The sequence below is a fragment of the Aspergillus luchuensis genome, chromosome 1, assembly GCF_016861625.1.
Source record: "Aspergillus luchuensis IFO 4308 DNA, chromosome 1, nearly complete sequence".
Taxonomy (NCBI): domain Eukaryota; kingdom Fungi; phylum Ascomycota; class Eurotiomycetes; order Eurotiales; family Aspergillaceae; genus Aspergillus; species Aspergillus luchuensis.
Genome location: NC_054849.1, coordinates 5,530,045 through 5,557,805, shown reverse-complemented (window position 1 = coordinate 5,557,805; position 27,761 = coordinate 5,530,045). Strand labels below are relative to the sequence as shown.

At 50.9% G+C, this 27,761-nt stretch overlaps 10 protein-coding genes across 10 annotated transcripts; 4 read left to right on the top strand and 6 right to left on the bottom strand.

The window, feature by feature from the left end:
- Window positions 1-1,330: 1,330 nt before the first annotated feature.
- Window positions 1,331-2,450, top strand: RPS13 (40S ribosomal protein uS15; the record flags this gene model as incomplete). The annotated part of the gene is made up of 4 exons (XM_041684408.1): window positions 1,331-1,532; window positions 1,605-1,637; window positions 2,167-2,213; window positions 2,277-2,450. 4 exons carry the CDS (start codon window positions 1,331-1,333, stop codon window positions 2,448-2,450), a joined length of 456 nt encoding a protein of 151 aa, XP_041538596.1.
- Window positions 2,451-2,695: 245 nt separating this feature from the next.
- On the bottom strand, window positions 2,696-5,297 carry AKAW2_11875S (fanconi-associated nuclease 1; the record flags this gene model as incomplete). Its single annotated transcript, XM_041684407.1, has 2 exons — window positions 2,696-4,745; window positions 4,795-5,297. 2 exons carry the CDS (start codon window positions 5,295-5,297, stop codon window positions 2,696-2,698), a joined length of 2,553 nt encoding a protein of 850 aa, XP_041538595.1.
- A 296-nt stretch (window positions 5,298-5,593) lies between these two features.
- Window positions 5,594-6,181, top strand: SDC1 (COMPASS (complex proteins associated with Set1p) component; the record flags this gene model as incomplete). Its single annotated transcript, XM_041684406.1, has 2 exons — window positions 5,594-5,611; window positions 5,846-6,181. The coding sequence occupies 2 exons, from the start codon at window positions 5,594-5,596 to the stop codon at window positions 6,179-6,181; spliced, it is 354 nt and encodes a 117-aa protein (XP_041538594.1).
- Window positions 6,182-8,211: 2,030 nt separating this feature from the next.
- On the bottom strand, window positions 8,212-9,392 carry AKAW2_11873S (RNA recognition motif domain-containing protein; the record flags this gene model as incomplete). The annotated part of the gene is made up of 4 exons (XM_041684405.1): window positions 8,212-8,669; window positions 8,735-9,081; window positions 9,167-9,266; window positions 9,353-9,392. 4 exons carry the CDS (start codon window positions 9,390-9,392, stop codon window positions 8,212-8,214), a joined length of 945 nt encoding a protein of 314 aa, XP_041538593.1.
- Window positions 9,393-10,115: 723 nt separating this feature from the next.
- On the bottom strand, window positions 10,116-13,701 carry NTO1 (putative PHD finger domain protein; the record flags this gene model as incomplete). The annotated part of the gene is made up of 2 exons (XM_041684404.1): window positions 10,116-11,196; window positions 11,246-13,701. 2 exons carry the CDS (start codon window positions 13,699-13,701, stop codon window positions 10,116-10,118), a joined length of 3,537 nt encoding a protein of 1,178 aa, XP_041538592.1.
- A 524-nt stretch (window positions 13,702-14,225) lies between these two features.
- AKAW2_11871A (uncharacterized protein) lies at window positions 14,226-14,955 on the top strand (the record flags this gene model as incomplete). The annotated part of the gene is made up of 5 exons (XM_041684403.1): window positions 14,226-14,248; window positions 14,352-14,560; window positions 14,628-14,636; window positions 14,712-14,786; window positions 14,864-14,955. The coding sequence occupies 5 exons, from the start codon at window positions 14,226-14,228 to the stop codon at window positions 14,953-14,955; spliced, it is 408 nt and encodes a 135-aa protein (XP_041538591.1).
- Window positions 14,956-15,411: 456 nt separating this feature from the next.
- On the bottom strand, window positions 15,412-16,887 carry AKAW2_11870S (N(6)-L-threonylcarbamoyladenine synthase family protein; the record flags this gene model as incomplete). The annotated part of the gene is made up of 2 exons (XM_041684402.1): window positions 15,412-16,705; window positions 16,772-16,887. 2 exons carry the CDS (start codon window positions 16,885-16,887, stop codon window positions 15,412-15,414), a joined length of 1,410 nt encoding a protein of 469 aa, XP_041538590.1.
- Window positions 16,888-17,495: 608 nt separating this feature from the next.
- On the bottom strand, window positions 17,496-17,858 carry AKAW2_11869S (uncharacterized protein; the record flags this gene model as incomplete). The annotated part of the gene is made up of 1 exon (XM_041684400.1): window positions 17,496-17,858. One exon carries the CDS (start codon window positions 17,856-17,858, stop codon window positions 17,496-17,498), a length of 363 nt encoding a protein of 120 aa, XP_041538589.1.
- Window positions 17,859-19,103: 1,245 nt separating this feature from the next.
- Window positions 19,104-22,728, bottom strand: AKAW2_11868S (DUF3433 domain-containing protein; the record flags this gene model as incomplete). Its single annotated transcript, XM_041684399.1, has 2 exons — window positions 19,104-20,935; window positions 21,006-22,728. The coding sequence occupies 2 exons, from the start codon at window positions 22,726-22,728 to the stop codon at window positions 19,104-19,106; spliced, it is 3,555 nt and encodes a 1,184-aa protein (XP_041538588.1).
- Window positions 22,729-25,823: 3,095 nt separating this feature from the next.
- On the top strand, window positions 25,824-26,932 carry AKAW2_11867A (phosphatase PAP2 family protein; the record flags this gene model as incomplete). The annotated part of the gene is made up of 3 exons (XM_041684398.1): window positions 25,824-25,857; window positions 25,931-26,163; window positions 26,231-26,932. 3 exons carry the CDS (start codon window positions 25,824-25,826, stop codon window positions 26,930-26,932), a joined length of 969 nt encoding a protein of 322 aa, XP_041538587.1.
- Between the last annotated feature and the right edge of the window lie 829 nt (window positions 26,933-27,761).

Sequence of the window (27,761 nt, the reverse complement as noted above, 5' to 3'; positions counted from 1 at the left end):
TGCTGCACGAGGCAGACAACCAGATAGACAGACAAATCGCATCATGACTACCTATCTGGCTACAGGAGGTTCGCAGCAACACTTGATGCACGTCGCAGAGTAGACCATGGTTCGTCCGTCTGCGCGTCTATGTGAGTTGATTTGGAATCTTGATGGACAAATCACACTATGTCGTCGAATTTTCCAGGGCGTCGCGCGGAAAACACTGGAAAATCCAGGAACCCGATAACAGTATGTGGGGAGAGAGTTGCGATGCTAAAGCGGATGCACGAGGATGTCTTGAAAGCGATGCCTCGTTGCGGTGTGATACTGCTTGCATTTGCTTGACACTGATGGAGATGTGCAGCTATGATGACTTGTCTGCTGGACGATGGATGCAGAGCTTTACGACACGACGAGGCTGCGTGACTCTCTTCAAGCAGTCTTTGCGACCCTGAAATGGCTTATCGTGTAGAATGCATTGCCGATGCCATCGCAGTATCCAGTAATATAAAGCTTCAACACGACAGGACTCTCAGCGATAGCAGTGGCAGATATCCCGTCGGCCTGCATGCTCCAGACATTGTCTGGCCAATCCTCTACATTCCTGTACATTTACAATATGGGATCGCGCGACTCCATGATCTGCACGAGCAGGGAAAATGCCGTAGTTCTGTTGAATAATATGAATTCATTGATATATGACTATAAAGCCCATCTCTCAACACCAGAATACCCTCGATTCAAAAATTGGCAACCTATCTTGATGCGAGTTAGCACGATGCGTCTCAACTCCCATGACATAACATTTTGCGAATTGAAAGGATATCAGAAGTCCATTTAGATCATCGAGATAGACCGAAGCCTATCTCTGACATAAGAGGTACCAGAAAAATAAAAAGTAAGGTGTGTTTCATCCTGTAAAGCAGAGCAGAGGGCAAAAAAACATAGGAGTAAAAACTAACCTGAACGTCAAATTTGCCAGCAATGTAGCTGTATCAATTAGTTGATCACTATATAGCCGAAATCGAAGAGATCAGAGCACCATAAACTCTGCAGCAGCTCAAAGCAGCTCGCGGGCATACCCCAAGAAACAAAATCCCAAGACTCAAAGAAAGTCAAAACGGAGCTTAAAAAGCTCCGGGAAAGAAAAAAATAAGCGAACCCAACTCCCACATCACATGACCATACCCACAACAATACCAGCAAATCTGGATCCCACGTGACCCACGATCGCAAAATCCACCCAACGAAAAAATAACCTCGTCCTCCTCGAACTTTTCGATATTCGACCAGCTCACTCACAACCCGTTCGACAACCACCCCCCGTCAACACCACCAATCAATCAAAATGGGTCGCCTTCACTCTAAGGGAAAGGGCATTTCGTCCTCCGCTCTCCCCTACTCTCGCACTCCCCCGAGCTGGTTCAAGGCTTCCACCGAGCAGGTTGTTGAGCAGATCTGCAAGCTCGCCAAGAAGGGTGCTACCCCCTCCCAGATCGGTGTTGTCCTCCGTGACAGCCACGGTGTTGCCCAGGTCAAGACTGTCACTGGTAAGAGCCCCTTTCCCTCTGGATTCGACAAGCGAGGGTTGGAAAGGATACTAATATATGAAATGTGAATAGGTAACAAGATCCTCCGTATCTTGAAGTCCAACGGTACGACATCACCGACAAATTATTCCCTTTCACCAGTCGCACCAGTTGCATGAGCATGTTTGTGGATGTGAACATGGCAGGAATGGGCGCGAGCAGAGCAGCAGCAGCAGCAGCCAGGGACCCGGATTGGAATATATCCGGCGATTCGATTCGAGTTATTGATGGACAACCGATACGATATATATTCTGCACGAAAGTGAAGAAGAAGAGGGACAAGAGAATGAGGTTGAAACATACCCGGAATTGTTCTCGGACTCTACTCCGTATCGACATGGCACACTCGAAAACCTACAACCACAGTCTCGCAATCGCAATCGCAGCAATCCCGGCTCTCTCTCTCTGCCTCCCACCATCTGTACACCACACACATACCACAATATGTCCATAAAACTGGAGGGCACCAGAAGTCAAACTCCAAACGTCCCCAACTCGCAGAAATGCAGTTGGGAAGTTGGGTAGTTTTCTTTTGCGTGATCCCGTATGCCTCTGCTTGGTCAAACCACAGGCTGACAGAGTGATTTTACAACAGGCCTTGCCCCCGAGCTCCCCGAGGACCTGTACCACCTCATCAAGAAGGTATGCCAACCCCCATCCCCCTATCCAACCATTCAAATGAGATACTAATAAATATTGGTTTAGGCCGTCGCCGTCCGCAAGCACCTTGAGCGTAACCGCAAGGACAAGGACAGCAAGTTCCGCCTGATTCTCATCGAGTCTCGTATCCACCGTCTGTCTCGTTACTACAAGTCCGTCGGTGTCCTCCCCCCCACCTGGCGTTACGAGTCCGCCACTGCTTCCACCCTCGTCGCTTAAGCGCGTGCACATCTTCTTTGTGCGGGGTTAGAAGTTGTTGTGGTGAAGTGGCTGTCGTTGTGGTTGATTGGGTCGATCTGGAAAGGGTTGATTCCGTCGATAGTCATGAAATAAAAATTTATGACCACACACCTATCTTTCTTTTTTTAATTATCGTAGATGTTTCAACTGTAGTGGATGTATCTTTCCCATCTTCTATAATACGTAGTATATATACGCAGCACTGTACATATATATCATATATGTCACGACCGTATAACCTCCTTAGCAACAACGTTGCAAACCTCCACCCTCACCCCTGCACTCGCCAGAACATGAATCCATAATCTCTGCGAATCACTTAACCGATCATTCGCCGACTTGACTTCCACGAACATCACCTCTCCGTACCCTTCTTTCCCCTTACCATTACCATCACCATCACCATCACTCCTACCCTCCTCCCCATCATACACCCTCCAAACCAACAAATCCGGCACCCCACCCCCACGAGCCTGATACTCCTGGGCAACGACCTTACAAACAGCCGCGAGGGCCTCCCCCGGAAAACATCTAACGATCTGAACCAAATCATCCAACTCAAAGGACCAATCGAGGCCAATCGCGCACGTCTGGCGCGGGGATTGATCCGCGTAGACAGCGCGAATCAGCCGCTCCGACTCGCCGTTGGTGATTTCCACCAGCCGGTGGTTTATCTGTGAGAGACGGGTCGGGTAGAAGGCGTCGGTGTGGAGATCGAGCGGGCTGGTTTGGAAGGGCGTTTGGAAGACGTTGGGGACGTAGGTGTAGAGGATGTCGTAGAAGAGGTAGGTGAACAGGGTTCTGATGATGCCTCCTTCGGAGTGGTAACCCTTCCAGCCACGATCTCGGTACCAGCTTAGGCACATGCTTTCAACGCGGCATTCCCCGCCGTCGCGGGGGTCGAGCCAGATGGTGGGGCGGCCGCGTTTGGAGGAGGTGGTGATAGTAGGGGTGGTGGTGGTGGTGGTGGTGGTGTCAGCTGGAGTTGAGGGTTGGGTTTGGGTTGGCTCATCACGCTCGATCTGGATACCTTCGATCGTGCGTTCTGCGGGTTTGGCTAGTCTGACGTGCCCGAAGTCGTGCTGTTCGCGTTTCACGACCTTGAGGGCTCTTTCGAGCTTGGTGATTCGTTTTTGGAGGTCATAGTGGTAGATGAGATGGCAGTCTGGGTCCTGCAGGCCTGTTTCACAGGTTTGGAGGGCGACGCGGCGCCAGTGTTTGCGTTGGGCTTCTTCGGTGCGTCCTTCGGAGGGTTTCAATGCCCAGAGGTAGTGTTCTTCGAGGAGGGCTTTGCGCTGGTACCATGCGCCGCGGCGGGCGGCGTGGAAGAGGCGCTGGGCTAGGAGTTCGGAGAGGAGACGGTGCTCCTCTTCGTGCTCTTTGAAGCGGCCTAGGGGGTGGAGGCCTTTGTGGATGATGCGAGTGTATACCCATGCTGGGGAGAAACGGCGGAGGTAGGCACCTTCATTGTAATCGTAGATGGTGTCTTCTTTTTGTTGTTCCTGGTGGAGGAGGGTTTTCCACCGGGGATAGACTTTGTAGGCGAGGTCTTTGACCTGGGTTAGCAGTTCGACGGTGGGAGTGCCGTTGAACTCGAGGAGGTTGTCGATTTGGTATTGAGTGCGCAGGGCGGATTCGAATTCTAGGAGGATCTCCCGCGAGGGGAAGATGGAGTTGGTTCGACAGACTACGTATTCTGGGAAGTTTCTGCGGGAGATCTTGGCTAAGATGATGGTAGTGAGTGATTTCTCGGTCCATTCGGTGGACCGGTAGAAGACTAGATGGACTCGTTCGAATAGCGCACGAGGGCCGGAGGCCAGTCGGATGCAGTCGCCGGTGTAGTCGAGGATCTTCTGGATGAAGTGGTCGTGTCTGTTGTTGCCGTTGGATTTACTGTTCCAATCGAGGCCCGTCTGTTTCTGACTTGATCGTTGTAGAGCGTTTACGAGCTCTTTCTTGCTCTTTCCCGTTACTTTGGCGTCTCTGGCAAGCGTTTTCAACTCGTCGAGTAATAAGAGCGAGGACGCTTCTTCCAGCGTGGTTATCTGATCCATTTCCTCGGCGAATTTGAACTCGCCATCTTGACCTAAGACGGAGCTCGTATCGACAGGGACGGTGCCATCTGTGGAATTCCCATCCTCAGATGTCGATGGAAGATTGCGAGCGCGGCGCAGTTCAGCTACTACTCGAGACATGTCTGCAATATCCGAGTAGTAGCCTAGCCGATTAACGCGGTGCCAGGCAGAGGTCTTGCGGAGGAATAGACGCACATACCTATACAGTCAGCTTCAGTATCTAACAGGTATGACCCAGGTAGACATACAAATACTGAGACTCATAGTCCAGTTCTCGCCACTGCCTGAACACTTCCATCTCCGCCTTATCAAAGAGATGCGCCTCCTCATCCAGCACAGTCTCCAGTGCCAGATTGAACGCATCCACGTAGATAGAACTCCGACCCTTCCGCCATGTACCATCCCTCAGTCTCTGCCGGAGATCCGGCTCGTTCTCGTCGTCAGCTGCGCGCGAAGCTTCATATTCCTCGATTGCGCGATTGTCTGCCTGGATGGCAGGCAGGGAGGACTCGAGTTCGGTTTGGCTGTTTGGTGGTACTTCGGAGTCATCTCCAGCGGCCCCAAACCCAGCTTCAACAGGAATTGGATTGTAATCTAGTCGCTCCGGCAGCGCTGTTTCAGAGGACTTTATCAGCGGACTATCAGACGAGTCGGGAGTGTCTTTCTCATCGCCGGTGTCAGTCTCTTCCTTGGTGGTTTTCCTGCGCTTTGCGGAAGGACGAAGAGTGTCCCAGTAGTGCAGCAGGGACATGCTGCAGCCCGAGCAGCAGTTACTACCACATAGTCTGCAATGATAGCCTCTCCATCGGCATCTTCGTTACAAGGAAAGAACGTGACGCGGAAAGACACGAAGTCACCTGACCACTATAACCCGATTCGGACAAGCATCATGTCTACTTTGCACTGTTTGCACTGATGCTGATGTTGCGAAGCACAAGATGAAGCACATGCAGTCAGCAGGGCCAATTTCATCGAATATAATCCCATATCTCTCAAATATCATATCGGAGTTACAAGCATATCAAATTCTAGACAAAATATAAAACCATGGCCGACGACAACGCGGTAAGAAACAACCCAGAACTGCCAGAAACCACACAGCACAGTACAACTCTCCGTCGCGATCCCCACAGGCGGAGCAGTTGCAACAACTTGCTCCGCTTTTGTTTTACTTCTGTCTTGAATTTCTTAATTTTGTCCCCATTAACCAAATGCACCTCAATTGACATTTACAATTCCATTTTTCTCATTGTTTAGCCACTTTCAAGCATTCACTAAAATTGTCTCCTCCTCCAGCAGGCAACAGCAACAACATCCGAACCCCAACCTCAACTTAATCCTCCACCACCATCTACTACTTCTACTACCACCACTCCCTTCCCTCCCCAAAACCAACAACCACAACCACACCCACATCTTAACCCCGAAAAAGACAAAATCATGGCTTCCGACTCCGCTGCAAACACCCCCGGTGCCGACTCCGCCGCTGCAACTCCCTCCGCCACCACCACCACCCAAGTGCGTCCCGGCGGCGCCCCGATTAGAAGATACATGAATGAGAAGATTGTGCCGCATCTTCTTGATGGGATGACGGTCGTTGCGAAGGAGCAGTGCGTATACCATGATACCTTCTGATTGTATCTTATCCAAGTGAAGAATCTAGTAAGGATGCGAGCTAACGGTGTCTATAACATCATGATGATAGACCACCCAACCCCCTCCGCGTCCTCGGCGAATACCTCATCCAGAAGAGCAATGAAATCGAACAGCAGGGTGTTTCGAAGACTCCGGAGTAAACGTTCTTGTACCAATCGACCATTGGTGCTGATCCGTGATGTGTTACACGAGACGATCAACGAGCTCATACACCATCCCATACTATCTATGGTGGAATAAAGGCTGGCTCAGATTTCAGTGGACGCAAACATAAAAACATCAATATGTGCTGCTGTACGTGAAGCGACTACTTTCAAGGTTCATCTCATCTACATAAGAGCAACAAGGAGGAGATGATGGATGGATGCTGATCTGGTCTAGTCTACGCCAGTCGTTCAGTCTGAGACGCACCCCCACACAGATAGACTGAATCGTTGGGTTTTGGATAGCTTTGACATACGGGAGAGTTGCTTGCTCGCTAGCTATGGGTTCTCATTTCTTGGGGCAGTGAGTGAGTGTATCCTCGATTGTATGGTGCTATCTATTTGGCTCAATGGGGTGGAGATAATGCGGCTATGAGGATATGATTTGGATGGAAATGTACGATTAGCTTCGTGGCTAGATATCTGTTGTCTTGGAAATATTAGGCACGGGTTTGCTTGTGGGTAGGGCGGTCACTGGAGACTGCATGTTACCTAGATACTAGACATCGGATAAGACTCTTGCTTACACGTCTATATTCTCTCTACGCCCCAAACGAGGGTTCAAATTCTTTATGTAAGGTACGGAATGCTACAAGGGAGCACAGCGAGAACCAATCTGAAACAGAACGAATTTATTCCCTAGCCCCAAACGCAACGGAAATATCTATGTAACAACAGATATCAAGCATGCTGCCCTGCAGTTAGCCATTATGAGATGATGGTGGAAAAAAAGATGGAGAGGAAATAAAAAGAAGAAATAAGGACAAGAGACACCCGTAGATGTCCCCTGCTCTCAACCTAGGTCAATCAGAGCATAGTAGCATTCTGATATTCATGTTTCCAATCAGTCTCAGACCGATCGAACCTACCTCAATTCCCACCCCCTTCCATATGGCCGGATTATCGATCGCACCGGGGGAAAAAAAGTACCGACGCCCGGAATTACAGGGTCCACTTGTTTGCTGCTGCCATCGGATTGGCTCTATTGCGAAAATTGGACTTCTTCTTCCCCTGGCGATACTACAACGCAAACGCTATGGCGAACTGGTGCCGCGCGACACTGGTCGACCTCCCTGCAGACCGCCGGGTACAGAGAGCGGGATCCAGGGCGTAAGCAATAGCCTCTGCAGGCTGAGCAGATTTATGGAAGCTTCTGGCCGAATACAATCGAAAGTCGTTACGTTAAGATGAGTTGTATAAGACGCAAAGACGCAAACAAAGGCGAACAGCTGACTAGCGAGATAACGACCAAGTTTCCGGAAGGGTTGAAGAGTGAAATGTAGCAGTGTGCTGAACCCATCTGACAATCCGAGGAATTACAACGTTAAAGTTCTTGTTCTTTCCCATGCCGCCAAATATTCCGGTGTTGCGAGCGAATTTAACAAAAGAAAACATCAGCGTGTGAGGAGTGCCGACGACACCACATAGGATTCTCCTTTTCTTTTTTTCTTCTTATTTTTTCCCTTGGTTTTTCTTTTCTCTTTCGAAGATCGACTGGTCGCATAAACGGTGACATGTCGGTTTCGCCGGATGACATGTGTATGCGATGAAGACTTCTTCTCTCCATTTTCGACAAGACAACAGATGACGCCCCACCGTAGCCCGTTGAGCGCAATTCCATTCGAATGGGGGTATTGGGAATTAAAAACCATTCCAGGACATAGGGTAAGTAAGGGAATGTCACAGAAAACAAAAGGTGTGGGGAGAAAAAAATGAAAGAAGCGCGGAGGCTAAACGGACCCATCACTGGACGAGGTTACGTGCTCTGGGCCCTGTTCCGACCGTCCAGATCAGTCAAATCTTCACCTACCTAGTGCTGTAACGGTCGTCACGGGGGTCATAGGAACGGCCGCCACCGCCAGCGCTGCTACCGCCGCCGCCTGCGTAGGCATCACGAGCAGGAGCTGCGGAGCCGTAACTCGGGGGGTTAGCATCGCGGTCATAGTAGCCACCACCGCTGCCGCCACGACGCTCCTCACGGCGGTCGTCACGACGGTCGTCGCGGCTGTAACGGTCCTCGCGGCCACCGGAAGCATAGCGATCAATGCCACCGCTGCTGCCACCACCGCGGTAACCATAGTCATCACGGTAGTCACGGCGGCCACCGTAGTCACGGTAGTCACGACCACCATAGTCGCGGCGGTCGCTGTAGGAGTCATAGCGGCCATAGCGGTAGTCGTCACCACGGCGCCAGCTACCACCATAAGGACCACGACGATCATCATAGCGATCGCCACGGCCGCCACGGTGACCTCCACGGAAATCTAACAAAATTGAACACGCATAAGCCACATATCAATATACAGAGGGAGTCTGGACAATAACTAACCACGCTTGGGAGGACCAAAGTACTTTCCGGGAGTCGGGGTTCTGGGACGGCTACGGCGAGCCTTCTCGATGCTCAGAGTGCGGCCTTCAATGACCTCGCCCTGGAGACCCTCCTTAGCGGCATCGGCCTGCTCGGCAGTAACCATCTTGACGAAACCGAATCCACGAGACTCCTTGGTGTGGGGGTCGACCATGATCGAGCAGTTCTCGACATCACCGTACTTCTCGAACAGACGCGAAATATCCGACTCGGTCAGACGGGGGTGGATACCAGTGACGAACAGGTTGGATCCAGTGTTGATAGCACCCTCCTCGTCATCGAGATTCTTGCGGGGATCAATGGGGGCGCTATTAGAAAGAAGCTCCAGTCAGTCTGGCTGGTGTGTGGGGGACGGCTAGCTAGCTAGCTAGCCAGCTCTGCACGTAAACATACCGATCATCGACGCGACCGTTGGGAGAACGGCTACGGGTGCGATCAGCACGAGGCTCATCGCGAGGAGATGCGCTGCGGTCGCGAGCGAAACGGGGCTCGTCTGAGCAGCAGCAAGTCAGCATTGTTGTGATGATGTTACCGGGGAGATCAGCTGAGCTGGCGAGGCAAGATGACCGGTTGACATACCGTCGTAGCGACCGTTTTCGTTATCGTACTCTGTAGCCATAATGACGGAAATCGAAAAGACGAATGAGAGAGCTGAGTGAGGTGAAAAGGGATGAGAAGGCGCGCGCGCGACGCAGACCGAGGAAAGTGCTAGTGAGAGGCAGAAAAATTCAACAACCGAACCCGATAGCTATCCGACGCGGATATCAGAAAGCCAGGAAGCTAAGATGGCTCTGATTTCCGAGAGATTAGAAAGAAGAGGAGAAGAAGGGGGATAAGGGAGGAAGGCAAAAAGGATGGATGGAGGAAGAGATGGAAATCGGTGGTGATGATGAAAGAAGGGGGAGAAACCGGGAAAGAAAGTCGAGCGCGGCGAGTCTTCCATAAGCCATTCTGGACCGCCCGCGGCTCTGCCGTCGTGCCAAGGCCGTTCTCCATACCAGCCATTCAATACTGTTCCACACTATGGAGTAAGGCTATTTATCTCTACAATAGTATGCACATTTAATGCGAATTGACATGATTACATTCTGTAAAGTTCATTACCTGAGAATGGCTACTGTTCTAATCCACCAAATTCCCAGTTTCTGACCTACCCAACGCCTGGCCAGCCTATGTTTGTTTCCCTCAGCAGCAACAGCAGCAGTAGTAGGGAGTCAAGGAAAGAAAAGCAAACATGCAGAAAGGGGAAATCCGGGTAACGCAAAGAAAGAAATGATGTGTAGGTGGGTAGGGAATGTTCGCTCAAAACCAATGATGATATCTCCGCCATCTGTACGTCTAACTACCTGAATCCGCGCCAGCGTCGTCGAGTTCGATGTACCTTAACGCTCTGTTGCGTCGGTGCATCGCCTCCATTTGCTGCTTCGTTCGATCCATTGACCATCTGTCCTTCCAGCTCTTCATCTTCAACCAGGTCTTTTAGTTCCTCCTCGTCTAGCTCACTGAGCTCCTCGCTCATCCCTCGCATCACATCTCGCCCGGTCCACCGCTCCTCGTGGATGGTGGTACCAATGGGATCGAACGGTTGCATATACCACTGGATGCCTCCTTGCGCCAACGGGTATTGTTGATCACCTTTGAAACTGGGTGGGGGTGTCAACGGCCCATTTTGGGTCTCCACTGGCGGCTTGGATGGCTCAACACTTTCTTTCTCCAGATTTCCGTTTCGATCAGGGATAGATGGTTGATTTTCAATTGTAGGCTGTACAACTGTGGGCGCCACATCTGCACTTTGAGGCTCTGTATCCTGCATATCAGCGGGTGCATCCTCCATGTTCGTGTCCTGCTGTACTTGAGGCTCGGTAGATGCCTCTGCCGGTTGGGACTCGGCCGCACTAGGCTCAGCTGTTGTAGCTGTGTTCCCAGGCACGTCAGCAACACCAGCACTATCTTCAGGCTCAGATTTAGCAAGCACGTCCATTTCCTCAACCTTCTGCTCTGTACCATTTGATACCGCAAATGCTTGTTCATCGTTAACTGTTTCTGGCGCATCAACTTCGGAGCCCCGCCTGGACATGACACTATTCTCTAGCATGAGATCGAGCTCCTTGAGCTCCTGTTCAAACGGCTTGCGGTTTAATTCGCTCTCCTTCCTGATCGCATCTTCTAGAGAAGGCTGAATGGCCTTGATTATCCGCTTGGCAAGCTTTCTCTTCTCGCGTTGCTCTAGACTGAGTTCCGGTGCACGACCACTAATCTGCATCTGAAGCTCAGCCGTATCTCCAGCCGGTTGGACTCCAATCTCCGTAGTGAAGACATGAGCCAGGTCAGCAGAGAAGGTAGCGACCGACGGATAGAACCGTTCTTGCAGCTTAGTTCGAATAGACGCCAGGCCCTGTCGAAAGATACCTTTGCCATCAAGCCTGCGGCGATGTTAGACCACGTGAGGTGAAGTAGAAGAATCATGCTTACACTTGAGCTTTCTCGAATATTGGCCAGAGCAGAGGGAAGATCGGGAAGTAGACAGTGTCAACAATGCTTTTAAGCGTCTCCACGTCCTTTAACTTCTCCCTCTCGCGCTTCTTCACTTCATCACACAGCATCCTCAATCGATCCAAATCATGATAGAGCCTCTCACCAAACTCAATACGTCTTTGTAGTCTCTTGCTCCCAGGGACTCCCATAGCAACATAGTCCCTCCTTGTCATCTCCATGGACGAGAAGGTTTCCAGCTGGAGTTGCAAACGTTTCAGCAGGGCGGCTCCCCGCCTGGCTTCTCGTTTCAGCGTCCAGTATTTGCAAGCATCCTCAGCATACTGTTTTCTTTGGCGAACCCCGAAGCGCTGCAGTGAGGCCACGACCGAGTTAAGCACAACCTGAGGAATCACAGGGGCCCCGGACGGTAACTTCCAAATAGTCTTGGGTACAGTCGGTCGCTTCCGCTTATTGCCGCCAACAGTCAAGGTAATACGTGGTGTATGCATGCGATGTCCGTCCTCATCCCCGTGGTCGCAACCAAGAGGGTGTGTAGGCTCCAAGGAAAGAGCCGCCGCCTGGCTGTCTCCCCATCGGCGGCCTTGCATTGTAGTCCTGTAGTATTCTATTGCCTCAGCTGTAGCAACATCTGTCCCATGCTCTCTGCGCCATTCAGGTGGTACATGCTTGTCACAGAAAGCCTTGAGTAGATGGGAGTCCATGACCGCCGGGGTTCCATGTCCTGACTTCATCTTCAGGTAAAGCTGAGCCCTCCGTGCGCAGGTAACATGGAACGCGACGAAGCAATTCTTGTTACTGCACTGTATAGAGGCCCCCATCCTCTGGCGACAAATGTAGCAGTGAAGCTTCCAGCGACTGCGAGGCACTTTCTCCACATCCGTGATCGGTTCCATAAGAGAAGGATTACCAATAGAGACCTCAGGAATCCAGATCGCACACAGGAGATGAGACCACTTCGAGGAGGTAGTCTGCTTGAAGGCACCTTCGGTATTTGGACAGAAGATGCAGTTGACAGACCCCCTTCCAATCAGCTGACACTTGCGACATAGCCATTGTCCCTCCGGGATGAACGGCACTCCGTAACATTCCTGATGGACTGCCAAATCACAACCATCGCAGAAAACAATAGCGTTGGAATTCTCGCAGTCACCATCGTCGCAAATAGCACATTTGCTGTCCTGTTCCTCACCCGGCGCAGTTTCACCATTTACCGCCGCGGCAGAGCTCGAACGGGGCCGTTGCGTCTGGGGAGGCTTGGGATTAGGCTTCGGTATACGCTTCTCTAAGACGTGCCACTCCTTCTCGATTTTGGTCATGGTGATCTCAAAGACCGCCGGCTTGATCGGCTCCAGCTGGTCCTCCCTTCTTTTCGCATTATATTCCTCCAGCCACTTCTCATCTTGCTCATCCATATCATATTCCACCCGGCCAACGGCAGCATTGACCTCACCTTCTGAAGTGACAGGGTTCGCCGGATCCAGATCATCTTCCTGGGCACCTTCTGTCATGCGGATCAACCGACGGTCATGGCGGAGGAATAGGTCGCTTTCTTGATACCCTACACTCGCCATAGTGCGATCAACATAGTTCTGCTGACCCACTCCAGGTTGGTCATAGAAAGTGAACGGGTCGCGTATGCGGAACGAGGGCTTCGGCAACGTCAGCCTCTCGCGGGGATTCGGGCCTGGAGGTGGAACGTTCTTCTGTTGATGTGTGATGCCCAAGGCATTCAGGATGGCCTCAGGTCGACGAGGAGGGCGACCTGGTCGGCGCTTGATAGGGGTTGGTGACGAGCCATTCGTATGCGCGCGAATCAGCTCTGCTATTGGATCCTTCTCATTCGTCTTATCGAGGCCGTTTGGCGACAGGATATGAGCAATCGATGATGTGGGAGGTGGGCGATCCACTTCTTCTGCATCGAAGACCGCAAATTTCGCATCAATATCAAGATCCGGATGGAATTCCTCCCAACCACGCTCCTCTCGCGGCTTGTAACCATCCCCTTGTTGTAGAGCAAGGGCAGCCGCCGTCGACGACCCGAAACGGCCCCGGTTCTGACTCTTCTCTCTTCTCAGACGCGCGGAGGGAGGCGTAGTCGGGACAGGAGGTGGCGGCGGCGGAGGCAGTTGTACAGGCTGAGGTTGAGGTGCTGACTCTGGAAGTGGAACTGGGCCATTGCGACCACGAGAGTTGGAAGAATTACGCCTGACTGCTGGAGACGGCTTGGGTTTCGGCGTATCCTTCACCTCCAGCTCGATGTATCTCCCACCACCACCCGGTCCGCCAGGGACATACTTTCGCTTCTTAAGAGGAGGGCCTTCGTTGGTCACCGATGAATCGGAGCTCGAGGGAGGTTTCAAGGTCACTCTAGTCTGGGATCGGGAGGGTCTGCTGGGCGAGCGGTGGCTCTTGGGCCATGAGAGGGGCGCCATAGTTTCAAACAAGGCGGGAATAAGCGCGAACAGAGACGGATAGGAAGTTCAGCTAGAAAGGAGTTGGTGATAGAGCGACGCCGAGCGGTGCCGCTCAGCCGCACGTTCTAGGATTCCAGACAAAACGCACGTCGCGCCGTAAAGCAGGTAGAAAATGGGAGTCAAACGATCGGAAATAGACAGAGCATGACTCCTCCAAGCCGCCAAGGTCGGAAAAGACAGTACTCGACAGTGAATGTGGGCGACAATAGAAGAGGGGGGAAGACGCGCAGGCCGCGAGAGAGCGGGAAGTTGACCAGATGCTGTGCTTATGATAAGCAAAGCAACCCGCTTGGCTGGCCGTCGGGCCCCAAAGGCGGAGAGTCTCAAGCCGCTCTCCACATTCGCGCTGCTTCCCGCCGACCTTCCAGTGTCTGTCAGTTCCGTCCCCTCTTGATTACTTACTTCCCAAGAGCTCTCTCTCCCCATTCACAAAGCCCACTTCGTTGTTCTGTTTACCGTCTACTGGTTAGATAGTTAACAGAATGAGTGGCCCCGGTGAAGAGCGGTAAGTTTAACCACCCACTCTTTTTTTTTTTGGGGACTGAATTACTACTATGCTCCCCAGATCTCTAGACTAACAACAACCCACCCGTGGGTATGCATTCTAGATGGCGCGGAGGTCGCCCATACGACCAGAACCGCCACTCGGCGCAAAGACACTCCAACGCCCGCACCATGAGCGCGCATGGTGGGTCTCGGGGAGGACAGAATAATTGGGGAGATTCGCGTGACCAGTTCGCTTCCGGGCCGCAGCAGGAGCAGCATGTCCCCGTGCGAGGCTTCAATGCCGCGGAGGCGAAGGGAGCTCTGAGAAAGGGTAAGTTTAGGCCAGCTTCTACGCGAAAATTGGCACCAGCTAACACACAGCTTGCGCTGCACTTTAGGACCGGGAGGTGCGTATACCATCACAGCTTATCCGAAACCAATACCTACGATTACCTATCGCTAACCCTCATCTCCTCTTCCAGAACCGAGACCTTACTACTACAAACCACAAGGAAAGGACGTGAACAACCGCGCGAGCGGACCCTGGGGCGCAAAACGTACGTGACCACATCCCCAGGAAACAACAGCACGAAACATACGATCAATGACCTAACTCGAACAACAACATATACAGCCAATCAAATGGCAAACGGCAAGGATTTCTTCCTCGAGCTTCGGAAGCAAGTGACGGCGCTGCAGCAGGGTGGCACTGTTGCAGGTGGTTGATAGAGATTGAAGGTTGAAATAACTGTACAAAGTCGACCGATGCTGGAAACTTCGGGCGAGGGTCGGGAGATCTGAAGAGCCCGAAATGCTTGTCGCTGCTGGTGGGGTGTGGAGATGAGCTTTCACCATTGGTGATAGGCTGATAAGCTGTCACCTCTAGAAACCGGGGATTGGAATAACGGTCTCATCACAGACATACTGGTGCTGTCTTGAGCAGATCGGATTTGCATCATGTGTGTCTTGTGTTAAGGTAGCGCCTTTCGCATGGCTTGCGAATTACTAGTTCATATGACATGGAATGAAATGTACATGATTATACGGAATCCTCGAGTTGTAGGTAGTCGCCAGTAAAGCTCACTAGTAGTGGTGATACATGGATTGTGATCTATATACAGCTCATAAAAATACACACTCGAAGCAGAGTGAAGTGGTAACAGCATCATCCCCAAAATCTACCTATTGTACAAAATGATCTTCAGCTCTCTCCCACCCAAAAGGCCCAAGGACACCACCATCTCCCTCCTCTCGCGGATCCAGCGACCACTTCCTAATAGCCCGAGAGGTAAGATTCGTGCGCCAGCCCGCCTCAAACATCTCCATACCCGCCCAAGCAATCATAGCAGCATTATCCGTACACAAGTACGGCGGGGGAGCAACCAGACCAACGTGCCCGAACCCGCGGGCATCCAGCCACGAGCGCAACACAGTCATAAGGTACTGGTTTGCCGCAACGCCACCACTAACAACAAGAGTCTTGACCTCTTTCTCCGGCCCTTGCTTAGCAAGACTTTCCAACGCCATGATAGTGCGCGACGCCAGATGCTCGAAGCTAGTCCGCATTGCCTCCCGAGCCAGAGCTATCCGCTCCTCATGACTGATCGTTTGACCGGCCGCCTCGCGAGCCGAGAATATCCTCGCCAGCGTACTGCCTATGAAGCAGAAGCTATATTGCAGTTGACGGCTATGGGCCCACGGCTCTACGAAAGACCAGCCCCAGGGAATTTCGCTTTTGCGTGGGAGGAGTTCGTCGTGGCGGGATTTGGGGGCTTGATAGTCGGCGTAGTCGGCTTTGCCGTTCGGGAAGGCGAATTGTTCTAACAATTTCCCGTACATGGTGCTCTTTGACGTCTGGAGGAGGTAGGGAGGGATGATTTCGCGGGAGGCTTTGTCCAAAGCCTCTCCGAGGGCTCGGTCCACTGTTGATGCCATGATTTCGTGATCGGTTATGGAGGAGGATTTGACTAGCATTGTATGGCCGCCGGAGGCGAGGATGGAGAGGAAGGGAAACTCGGGAGTGATGGGTTGCTGCGACGCCGCGACATCCTGGCTGTTATCTTGGGCCTGGCCACGGTTCATGCACGATACAAGACGAGGAGTCAACAGATGAGCCTGCATATGATGGACTCCGACGAACGGCACCTGCCATGCGACGGACAGCGCCTTTCCTGTATCTAGCCCGACGAAGAGGTTCGAGCGGAACCCCGGTCCCCTAGTGGCGCATACGAAGTCGGGTTTCCTGCGCGATTGCGAATCACTCGAGACATTTATCGTTTGGTGCTTTTCGTGCTTCGCGACGGGTAGGTGGGCGAGTGCTTTATGGACGAGACTTGCGATATTCTCTTGGTGGGATTCGAGAGCCACGACCGGGTGGATACCCTGGTATGCGCTGGTGTCGCAGGTCACCTTGTCGAGAAAGTGTATTTGAACGGCATTGGATTCCTTCTCGACGATGGCTACCGATGTGTCGTCGCTGGATAGATCGGAACAATTAGCTATGCTGTCGCGCAAGTGTTCGGGCGGATTAGATTAGACGCACCAGGACGTTTCGATGGCAAGTGTGAGCAGCCCGCGGCGGCTTCGAGGTAGAAGACTCCACCTCGGAGCAGTACACAAGCCTTTGCGTAATGCTGAGGTGGAAACTCTGCTCAACATTGGAGAGGATTTGAAGGACAAGCGAAGGAAAGGCTGAGGCAAGCTTTCTGGGTCTGGCTTGTCGGCGGGAAAACTAAAGACTATCGTATCGGGATTCTCCACGCACGGGCCATCGAAACCCGGGGCCGCCGCCGCTGTTACTATAAATCGCTACGGTCGGTCTGATGGGGCTAGGATCACCGTTGGCGAAATTTCAGCATAAGTAGGTCTACTTATTTACTGCTAGCACTGAACACTATGGAGCCATAACGATCGTCATTGGGGCAGCCCAAGATAGGCCCTATGCTAAGTACAAAACGCCGGACCGTATCATCACATCATGAACATAACAGGTATCATATACACGCTGAGTCTATTCTCAATCCACCAAATGCATCCATCCCAGTGTTTCCGCTGCACTCAAGGACATCCAATGCCCCGGCGGCGCCGCCAGACATACCCCGAATTGTCGTTGCGCTCCAGTTGCCGGATCGACTTATCATAACCGAGTCGGAGCGGGGAGGGCACAGAAACCGTGGCGCATCAAAAGGCTCTTCGGATTCCTGGCCCAGCATCCCGCCGATCTGCTTTTGGCCGTAGTGTTGGTTGTAGCGATATCAGCCTCGTCTTCATTCACGAACAGTCCAACGTCGCTCCTCGCGCGACAACTTGGTGTAAGTGCCATAGTACTCCTCGGGATTCTCGATGGGTGTGACACAGTGGACAGTGGGAGTGCCCTTGAACTGAATCCGCTTTTCTGCGTGACTCGAGGCGCTAGAATGTTTCTTGAGGATACTCTTGGACGAACACGAGTTGGTGTAGGCGTAGCTTGGTACTTGGAAAGACGAGAACCGCTTTGCACTCGGGCTCGCAGGGGAAATCGGAGTGCGCGGTATGGCGCTGGGAGACTTGAGGGACAGAGGCTGACGAGAAGTATTTTGCGCAGCGGAGGTGCACAGTGAAAGCTTCGGTCTTGCGTTGCGAGCGATCATTTTGACTGACACTGATGGGTTGGAAAGATGATTGAATGCAAAAGATATCTTGTTCTCTGGGTGGAAGAAACAAGTAGAGAATAGGCGCAAGGAGCAGCAGCACAAGATTATCAAGGAAAACCACTTTGATCAACAGAGTGTTTCCAATGAGGCAGGCGTGTAAATGATACTATTATTACTCGATGACGTGCCAAACAGGAAGCTGAAAACAGATAGTCGCCTGGACCAGCCAAACGAACTACTCAAGGATGAAAATAGAACGAAAACAGAAACCCAGCAAAGCCCAAAACAAATTGTGTGTCAAGAAAAGAGGAAGAACCCTTAATCCCCGGGCTAGCTGGGCGGCTATATAGTTGTTCGACCTTCATTGCTGGGGAGAAACCCTGGTGGTGGGGAGGGCGAAGGCGAGGGGTTGACCTGGCGATGGATGGCAACCTATTTTAAGAAACTTTGGGTCAGGAGGTGACGCTTTGCACTCATCCATACTCCATGATTCGTTGTCGCTCAGCAGGGACCTCGAGACTAGGTGTGATGAAGGGGTGACTTGTGCCTTTTCGTGCAGCTGCCCGGCGCTTAGAATGTGATGAACACTAACCATTGGCTGCCGGCCGCCATCCCCTCGTCGACCACCCGGCATCTTCACAATTTCCCGCAGTCGACGATCGGAAGCTCCCCTCACCATGAAATGGACAAGCATTCTGCAGAGTTTGAAGTGCCGAATAAGATGGTTGTTTGCCGTGGGCTTCGGAGCACACATGGGCGAGCGTGTGGGACATTGACGGCACTTGCATATAGGCACACCGACATCACACCCCACGACCGAACCATTGGTTCTCATCGTTCGTATCCCAATGACCTTCTGTGCCATTTTAGATGGAAAGAGCAAGATGCCGGCTTGCCAGAGTGTTGACGATCGTGCCAACCAGCCAATACGAGTGATTGTGGCTCTGGAATGGCTCCCAGAGCCTAAGTCAAGGTTTCAAGCGAGCCCGGTCTTTCCCATTATCAAATTCCATGATGACAATGGTAGGATGGTTGGGGGAAGCCAAGGCATCAATGGCGGGGTGGCTCCAGGAAGGGTTCAGGCTGCCTCGAGGTCCGGACCGCCTGGTGTAGAAACTCTTGCGTGTGCTGAGATCAATCGGTTTTGTAATTTGATTGAAACCCTTTTTCCAATTCGATGGCGATTTCAAAGAAGCCGCTAAGATGTCGGAAATGATTGAAACAACCAAGCCAAGAGGGTCATCATCCGTTTTGATTTCTGTCATCAGAAGTCACCCTTCGCAGCAGAGTTCGGAACCGATTTTTCGGCACCGGAGTAATCGGCTGTAACTCGATGGTAGAGGATTCACTGTCGCGGCGAGAGTTGTCTTCATCCAAAACGTACTTCCATTGTCCATCGGCCGTTTCGTGTCGATTAAGTTTGTATCGTTTGTCCAGATCGACAAAGTGTTTCTCTCGATCGCCTTCACTCCAAGCGTATGTTCCCTTGAAATCGTTCAGAACTTGTCCGTGAATGACCCACGGGATGATAGAGCCGATGGACCGTGGGATGCGAGGAAATTTGAAACGACCTCTCCTGGTAAGGAAAACCGAGGCGACAACGCACCCATCAAAGACCACTATGATTAGAACATACATGAATGATGCAAACGATGGGACCACCGCCCATGACATGTTGTAGATAATACCATCGCTGATCCGAGCAGGGTGGTCTTGAAGTTGGAAGTAAGCATCCCGCTCAAGCGATAGATCAGTTGCAAAGATTGACCGGTAGACATTGCGGGTGGCGGATTCGAGAACATTTGCGGTAATGACACTTGTATTGGTGTCCAGAATGCGGTAGAGATTTGCCGTGAGGGTGCCAAACCAATCAGTGCTGCTTGCATTGTTGGTTTCTAGATACGAGCCATTGTATGTGACGCTTAGAGGGTTTGATAGCCTGAGGTTGTAGTTGGCCAGGTTTGTCGTCCCGTTGCGTAGAATCGCATCGTCTGTCACAAAGGTGCCATTGAGAGGAACATGGTACTGTATGTACCCATCAGAGTTGAAACCAACAGAGAAATTCTGCATAATGAAGAGGGATTCGCAATACAACGCGACTGCGGTATCGGGTGTGGTTTGTAGATAGCCACCTCCGCTGGGGTAGGCAACCACGACGACAGCAGGCTTCTGACAGCCACTTGATTGTGCAAATGTCGGTGAAGCGAAGAAGCGAACCGTCAAACTGTTTACTTGGCTAGCCTCAGTGTCTTGGATTGTGTCTATTTGGCACACCGTATCTGATTCGTTGAAAGGCGAGTATTGCCAACTGGCTACATTTGTTACCGGGTCCTCGGAATAGCTGTCGGCGATCGAAAGCTGCTTGCATACTAAATCGGCACCAACGCCCCGAATGGTGCCCCCAACGAGCCATTCGGACGATGTGTCCGTCCATGCAGGGAGAAATGAATAGCTGGATGTGGTCCAAGCGAGCACCGAGGTACCGCTGTAGATGCTGCTCTTAATGGTGTCAAGTTCGGGGCCTATTGGCGAGGCTTGTCTTATGGCGATTGACGCATAGCTGTAGTTGGACTTCATATCAGCATCCGCCCTCGTCGGACCAAGCTCGTGCCGAAAAAGCCCGCTGGCTAATATGCTCATTGCGGTATTGAACATACAGGCCACTCCTACGAGTCCCAGCAAGAAGTGGCGGTAACTGAACCACTTAAAGAGTGAAGCAATAGGATTCAATGACCCGTACTCGAGAAGTAGGGAAGACGCAGCGGATGCGCCCCCTGCCTGAAGAACAGACCATGGTTCCAGGACGCTCAGGTATCGGTATATTGAGAGGCATAATGCCCTGATAATGGAAGCGAGTGCAGACGGGATGAATTGGAACAACGCCGCCAGACTGTCGGAGTTGAGATATGTCAATGCATGGAATGCCCCATCCTTGGCACACACCACGAATATCGTCACAATACCTGCAAATACCGCTATGAAGAGGAATATTTCAAGAGCGAAAATTGGTATAAGGAGGAAATGAGGTCTTGGATCGGGTTTGCCTTGGAAGATCTGCCTTTGAGACCGAGGAACTGAACAGTGTCAACATGTCTGCTCTATGAGGCCCTAACCGAGGCAAATCACAATTAGTGCGAGACTTACCAGCAGATGGCTCAATACAGATACGGGGAGGGTCAGAAGCTTGCTGCCAGCGGCAAGTATAGTTCTTGAGAATGGTCCTCAACTGTCTGGTTGACAACTGATCTAGGTTCAAGTGAGACAGACACGAAGCATCAATGACATCGGCCATGATACCACACATGGATGCGATAGAAGCCGGGTCACTTCGAAGCATATTCGGGCGATTTGGGTAGGTGTAGGCCAAATACAAAACCATTACCAATCCAAACAGAAGGATTGCCTCGGAGAAGAAGGACTGTACCGGGCCAACAATGATGGCCATCTGATGTGTCACATGAGAAGCTTGCACATAGTGTGACTGACTGGTGAGATCGAAGATCCTGTTCATCAACGGTACAAAAGCGCCTTGAACGCTAGTTTCCAGCTTCGAGATAAGATCGCGATGAAGTGTGGATGGCCTCACTGGCTTTTTATTGAACGTGGAAGTGCCATTGGTGGAGGCCACCTCTTGCAAGATTATGCTTTTGAAGTGGGTAGTATTAAGAGAAGCTCTTGAGACCTCTGTAGTCGAGTTCGGATGCAGATCAACGATTGAAAGCGAACCATTTACTTGCACTGAGATGCCAGCTTCCGAGGTCAGATAGACAAGCTTGCAGCCAAATCCATTGACCTGATGGATGTAATCAGAGCTCGAATAGTCGGATTTCTGACGATCAAGTTCACTGGATTTGTTGAGACTAACGTCCACCGTCAGTCCGATTAGGTCGAAAGAAGCACACTGCTTGGTAATACTAGTCGTGGATGCGTTCGGCTGCCAGTGTGAAATCTGCACAGATGAGTTTGTCGGCGGTATGGTGATTTCCTCGCTGAGTTCCAGGGTGCAATTATCGGTTGTTGACACGTCGTAGAGGTTCCAAATCAAGGGTTGTCTAGTGGGAGATCCGATACCGAATGAAGAAGTATTGGAGGATACATCAACGGTTACGGCATCTTCCACGTCGATCTCAGTACAGGATAACTCTGTCCAGTAGATGGATTGTGTGAGTTCCCACATTTTGGTGTCGTATTGAACATCTAATGGTATAGCCACCGGTGCCATGGCGTACTTGCTCGATTCCGGCTGACTATAAGACAGGTCCCGATGGTCTCGAATGCTGGTCGTGTTCTGGATGATGTTATCCACCAAGGATTCCTGCTCTTCGAGGTTCACGATAGTCGGCCATGTTTGAAGGTGCTGATTCTTGTAGACGGTAGCATCATCCATGTTGAATAGACTACTTTGCAACGACGGGAATACCAATTGCAGGAGGATACTCAGGATTGAGATACAGACCGCAAGCCAATGGCGGTTCCTCATAGCAAAGAATGGCGCGGTTGTATAGTGACCGAATTCGTAGTTGAGAAGAAGCACATCAGCCGGAGCCCCTTGGGGTCTTGATAGTTGGAAGTACGGTTCGAGCCGAAGAGCATCATATTCAACGAGGGACCATAAGACTGCGATAACCATGCTCAGGATGGTGGGAACGTAGGTGTAGGCGAATTTCCGGGTGTCGGTGAGTTGGTCAGTCGAGGTAAAGAGACTGAGGCTGCCTTCATTGTTGCCCAGTTGTCGAAGAAACTCAGTCACCAACAGCATGAAGAACATGAGGCAGGCCAACGGAATCAAGTATCGTCGGCGCAAGGTCCGCGGAAGCCATCCTGAAGTCCGGATCTGAGGAGCATCGCGGGTAAGCTCTGTTGTCATCGTTCCTCGGTCCTTCACATCTGTCAAAGTTGCCTAGCATAGATCACCGGAGGGAAATAGCTGGTATCAAAAACCAGTCACCGCATTCAACCGCGATTCGACATGGCTGGAGGAAGTGTTCAGGAGTGAGGCGCTCGAGAATTGGGGAGGCACAAAAAGGTCACTTCAGGGTTGCCCATCGACGGATATCGCAGCTGATTGACCTGTCGACACAGTGTGATGGAAGAAAAGCGGTATTCAGGGTCCTCTTTTTCCGATGATGCGGCTGGTTGCGCGAGGATCCGGGCTGGGCGGGAGGAGAGTCGATGAGGAATGAGATAAGAAACGAACCGGGTCGTGGTGCTTTGGAAGGCGACGAGCCCCGGCGCCAAAACCATTTTAGAAAAATAGCCAGTTTGGGGGGTGGGCAGCTTGGCCCGTTTGGGATTAATTTATTGCACTGGGGCCTATTGGTACGTGTTCCGGGTGGAGCGCCCACTTAGAGACTTGGAGGAGAGGGGGTTGACTGGTGATGCGATCCCCTTCGCAGCCTGTAAAAAGGCCACCAACCTCGCCTTACGATCCACTGCATTTGCAGCAGGAAATCTGGCTAGGTCTTCTAGTCCCCTTTCGACGCGGGATGAGTGTTGTGGTTCACGGGTCAGTCTTTCCCTTCTGCCGTCAGCAGTCTGCATCTCGGTGTACTCTCAGCCCAATCAGTATTAGTAGGTCATGGCCCTGGTTGATCACTGTGACTGTGACAGCCCTGGAGGATATCCAGGAATGGGCATGATCGACGGTCAATAGATTGCATGATGGTGGTCGCAAAAGGGTGCTGCAAAGGGTTCAGACCTTCAAGACTAACAATGGGGAGGAACACTTGAGTGATGGTGGACTGGTGGAGGACACTTGCCATGGCCGAAACTTGGCGAGGGAGAAATGACGAATCTCTTTGGTAGCGCTCCAAGGCTTGGTATTTTTAGCCGCCCTGGTGCCCCACCGAGAACCGTCCCTGTTTCTTCCCAGCGACCTGGTTATCTTCTTTTACGCATCTAGATATATTAACCTACCTAAAAAGTCTTTGCATAGAGGAACAGTAAGATCACAGCTTTCTCTTTCCTGTCTAGATTTGACGGTAACAGCACGCTATGGGCCTAAACTTATAAACTGAGCAGCAAGGCAGCAAGGTCTGTCAGCATGCCATTCGCCCATCTACTGATAACCTTAAATATTCTGCATTGAACCTCAGCTTACAGCCTATTAGAAAACCTTGCACAATCTGAGTACAAGCTGTGAGTCGTACCCATATCGCTGGATGTTGAGTGGTTCTGCGATCAGCCAACCTGCCACTTCACGCTCGTACTTGCAAGAAGGTACTTGTAGTAGATAGAGAGGATGATAACCCAGAAATTTGTTTGTCAATACTATTCAGAGTGTTCATGAGAGTATTTCTATGCGCTGTGCTCTCATAAACTTGTGTGAGCACTTAACTCATTACATGCTATGGGAAATCCTACAACAATAGAAAATATACTTGGTGCTAAACACAGATGACGGATATAAGTGATATCAAAGCCATGTTCTCAAGCTAGTAATATATGAGGGGCCATATAAGGTTTAGTATATAGCCTGCGCACTCTTCTGATAAGTGATGGGATGGCAGAGTCCTTTGTTATTAGATCTTATCAACGGAACCCTTGGTGACGAGTATATCTGGTGGGGATCTCAGGGTCTACGGCCGAACCCCTTTTTCATCATGAGAATCATCAGCAAGAGTTTCATCTGACAGTAGCTTGAATTCTGGGACTTGCCTTAAGAAAGACTAAGACAATTGTTTGGATATGCGGGATGTATCGATAAGAGGATTATGATTCAGAAAGCCTAGGTTGTTCGTAGTGCTCGGGTTGGCTTAACCCAGAGGACTAGTAGAACTCTTCATTACTTATGCTGTCTACCTTATAAACAAAATGCAGTATATTGGCATAAATTATACTTTGCAGTCCAAGTATACTGCAATTTATGCTACATCATAACATGAGAGCTTAATGGGTGTTGTACAGAAAGGGGCCAATATACAGATTCGAGGTATGACTCGTAGCCAGTACTTAGTGACGCTAAGATGGCTCCGATCGGCAAGCATGAAAAAGATGAACAAACTCTCCACTGTACCACACGCATTTATGGACTACAAATTCTCATTGTTGATGTTGTTGAGTGATGGCAAAAGGTAAATAAAGCAATTAAAGAATACAAACATTGAGGAGGAAAAGAGTTGTTGTCAGTGTAGATCGGCGAAGCTTTCGGTCGAAGGAATTAGTGCGTGGTAGGAACCAATAAAGCGCGATCGAGATGCACTTGGCACTCTGGGCGTCACTGCCCGTACTACTATGATCACCATCTCACTTAATGTACTCCGTACCTGTAGCTAATTTGGATACGACTTCTGCAACGGTTGAACTCCAGCCTTACCCGCCATGGTGGCTTGAAACGAAGCAGAGCAGTGGCAGCCCGATCCGGCCATCGGTTCCCTTCGGATACGATGGATCCTGGATGAGCCGCCGCTAAATTCGGGCCCAGACCAGAGTGGCTCTCAAAAGAGGTAATACCGCGTGTGACCTACCTCGGTGTGGTCCATAAGTAGATAGGAGTTTCTCCATAACTTCTTGGAAATCGTTAGAGCGTTGATGGTTGCTGGACAGAGTGATGGGTCTGCCTAACCTAGCAGACTAGTCAAACTCACCTGCCTGCCTGCCCTGTTTTTTTTTTTTTTTGTAGGGCCCTGGCACGTCGACCATGCAAACACGCCAAACCCCACCAGGCGCCAGGTATCCACGGAAGTATGGCAGCCACGGATGACGACAACTTCTCAACTCAATTCTTCGTTGTCACCTTGGCTCCCCTTTCTCCTTTTTCTCCGACTGGCTTCCCGGGATCTTGTTGCAAGACTTCAGACAAGGCAGATCCTCTGGTGTCAGGCTCGAGACAACACATCAATTCCATTTGCTGGGCTCATCGATAAGTTCCAGTGTATGCGAAGCTTCCGCCTGCAGTGCAGGGTAAACTCGACCACCGGTGTACATGACCTAATCCTGGTTTCCATACCTTGAACATCACAAATGGGCGCGGTGAAGAACATTCTAGAGCCTGCGGGTAAGTTATATCCCTGCTACTCGCAAATCCGCATCATCCGAAGAAGCATACTCATGGTCACGTCCTGCTGTAGCGATTGTCGCCGCCTTCACCGCAGGAGCACTCATCAATCGGCGCAAGAACGCTAAGCTCCTCGCTACGCCGGACGTCGAGTCACCACTGCTGGAAGCTCCTCCAGTGGACATAAAGCCAAACGATGAGGACTCTGATGAGCGCATAATTCGAAACCGCCGAACCATACAATCACGGATCCTTGCCAAATTCCCCTTCTTGTTGGAAATATGGTATTGGCTACTCACATATTGGGTGAGACACATCTTGATGCCCAAGGCATATTTCCTGTAGTACCACGCATTGCTGACTGTGTGGATAGATTTATCAAGGTTTACGGGCGTTTTCCGCTAGGATGATCAGTGGCCATGAGGCTATTTTCGACACCGCTGAGCGCCATGCCCTTTCCATCCTCTCGTTCGAGCACTTCCTTCACCTTGATGTCGAGCTATCCGTACAAAGATATGTGCTTGAGCAGAAGCCATGGCTCATGGGATTCCTGGCTCGAGTATACTATTCACACATTGTCCTCGGTGTGATATTCATCGTCTACTGCTATACCTGCATCCAACGAGACAAGTATCAAGCAATCAGGCGTACACTGGCGTTCGAGAACGTCATTGCCTTCACCATCCTTACCTTGTGGAGGTGCATGCCACCTCGCCTGCTGCCAGAGGAGTACGGCTTCATCGACGTTCTGCACAGCAATGCAGGCGGCTCAGCCTGGACGCAGAACAAATTCCAGCTCACAATTGCAGCGATGCCCTCGCTCCACTTCGGCAACTCGATGTTCATTGCGCTCTGCCTGCTGAAGTTCAGTCCTCATTGGTACCTTCGAGCTGTGGCACCCATCTGGCCCATGCTCATGGGACTTACTATCGTTGCGACGGCCAATCATTTTATCCTAGATGCTGTCGTCGGTGCATGTGTGACGCTCACGGCATTTAGATTTAACGCCGTCATGTTATATCTTCTTCCTGTGGAAAGAACACTCTTCAGGTTGTTGCGTATAGAGAAACCCTAGGTCGCCAGAAGTGCCTAGCCTGCCGGTATACAGTCTTGGGAACTTGGAGCTAGAATATCTATATCGTTATTCTTACTTGAGTTGATATTCTTCGGTGGAGAGTACATAGTCATCGTTAATCAACCTACACTTGGATCGCGTATGTACACAGGCAGAGTGTCTGTCTTGTCAACCGTATCGTACAGGCAAACTCAGTTTAAACCTTTCAAGCTCCCCGAGAATAGATAACACCAGCGAGTCAACTCCCTCATGTAGCCTTTTTGACCTAATTGCTTAGGGGTGAGCAAATGTGTCAAAGTAGCTACACCGGTGTCCGCTTATCTACGAACGAAGTCAACCAGTGCTACGTATTGACCAGAAGTAAAAACAGATCATGTATACCGGTGAACAGGCAGAGGATCTGGGGACTATGAAGTAGAGAAATGATAGTTATATTTTCTTTTTTGTTTTATTGTATGCCATCGATGATTGAGGAGCCATTGTGAGAGTGTGGACTATTTATTTCCTTTCCCTCTACCCTTAATCAAATTTCAGTCCCCCTTCATTGATATTAGTCCTTACTTCTGGTAGTGTGCTACGAATACATTTAGCAGGTGTGGGCCATCGTGGAGATCTTCAATAGAAGTACGTACGTAGTAAATAAATATGCGTGAGATGAAAATCATATAACCTTCGTTCTGAAGGTCTATGAACAGTCAGGAAGTCGTAGTATAAATGACATAAATAATAGCATTGATACTAGGAAGTACATAGCGTTGATAATAATCATCCAATATTATGTATGGAATAGCCTTTCGTTGGGGAAAGTGAGAGCATATATTATGCAGGT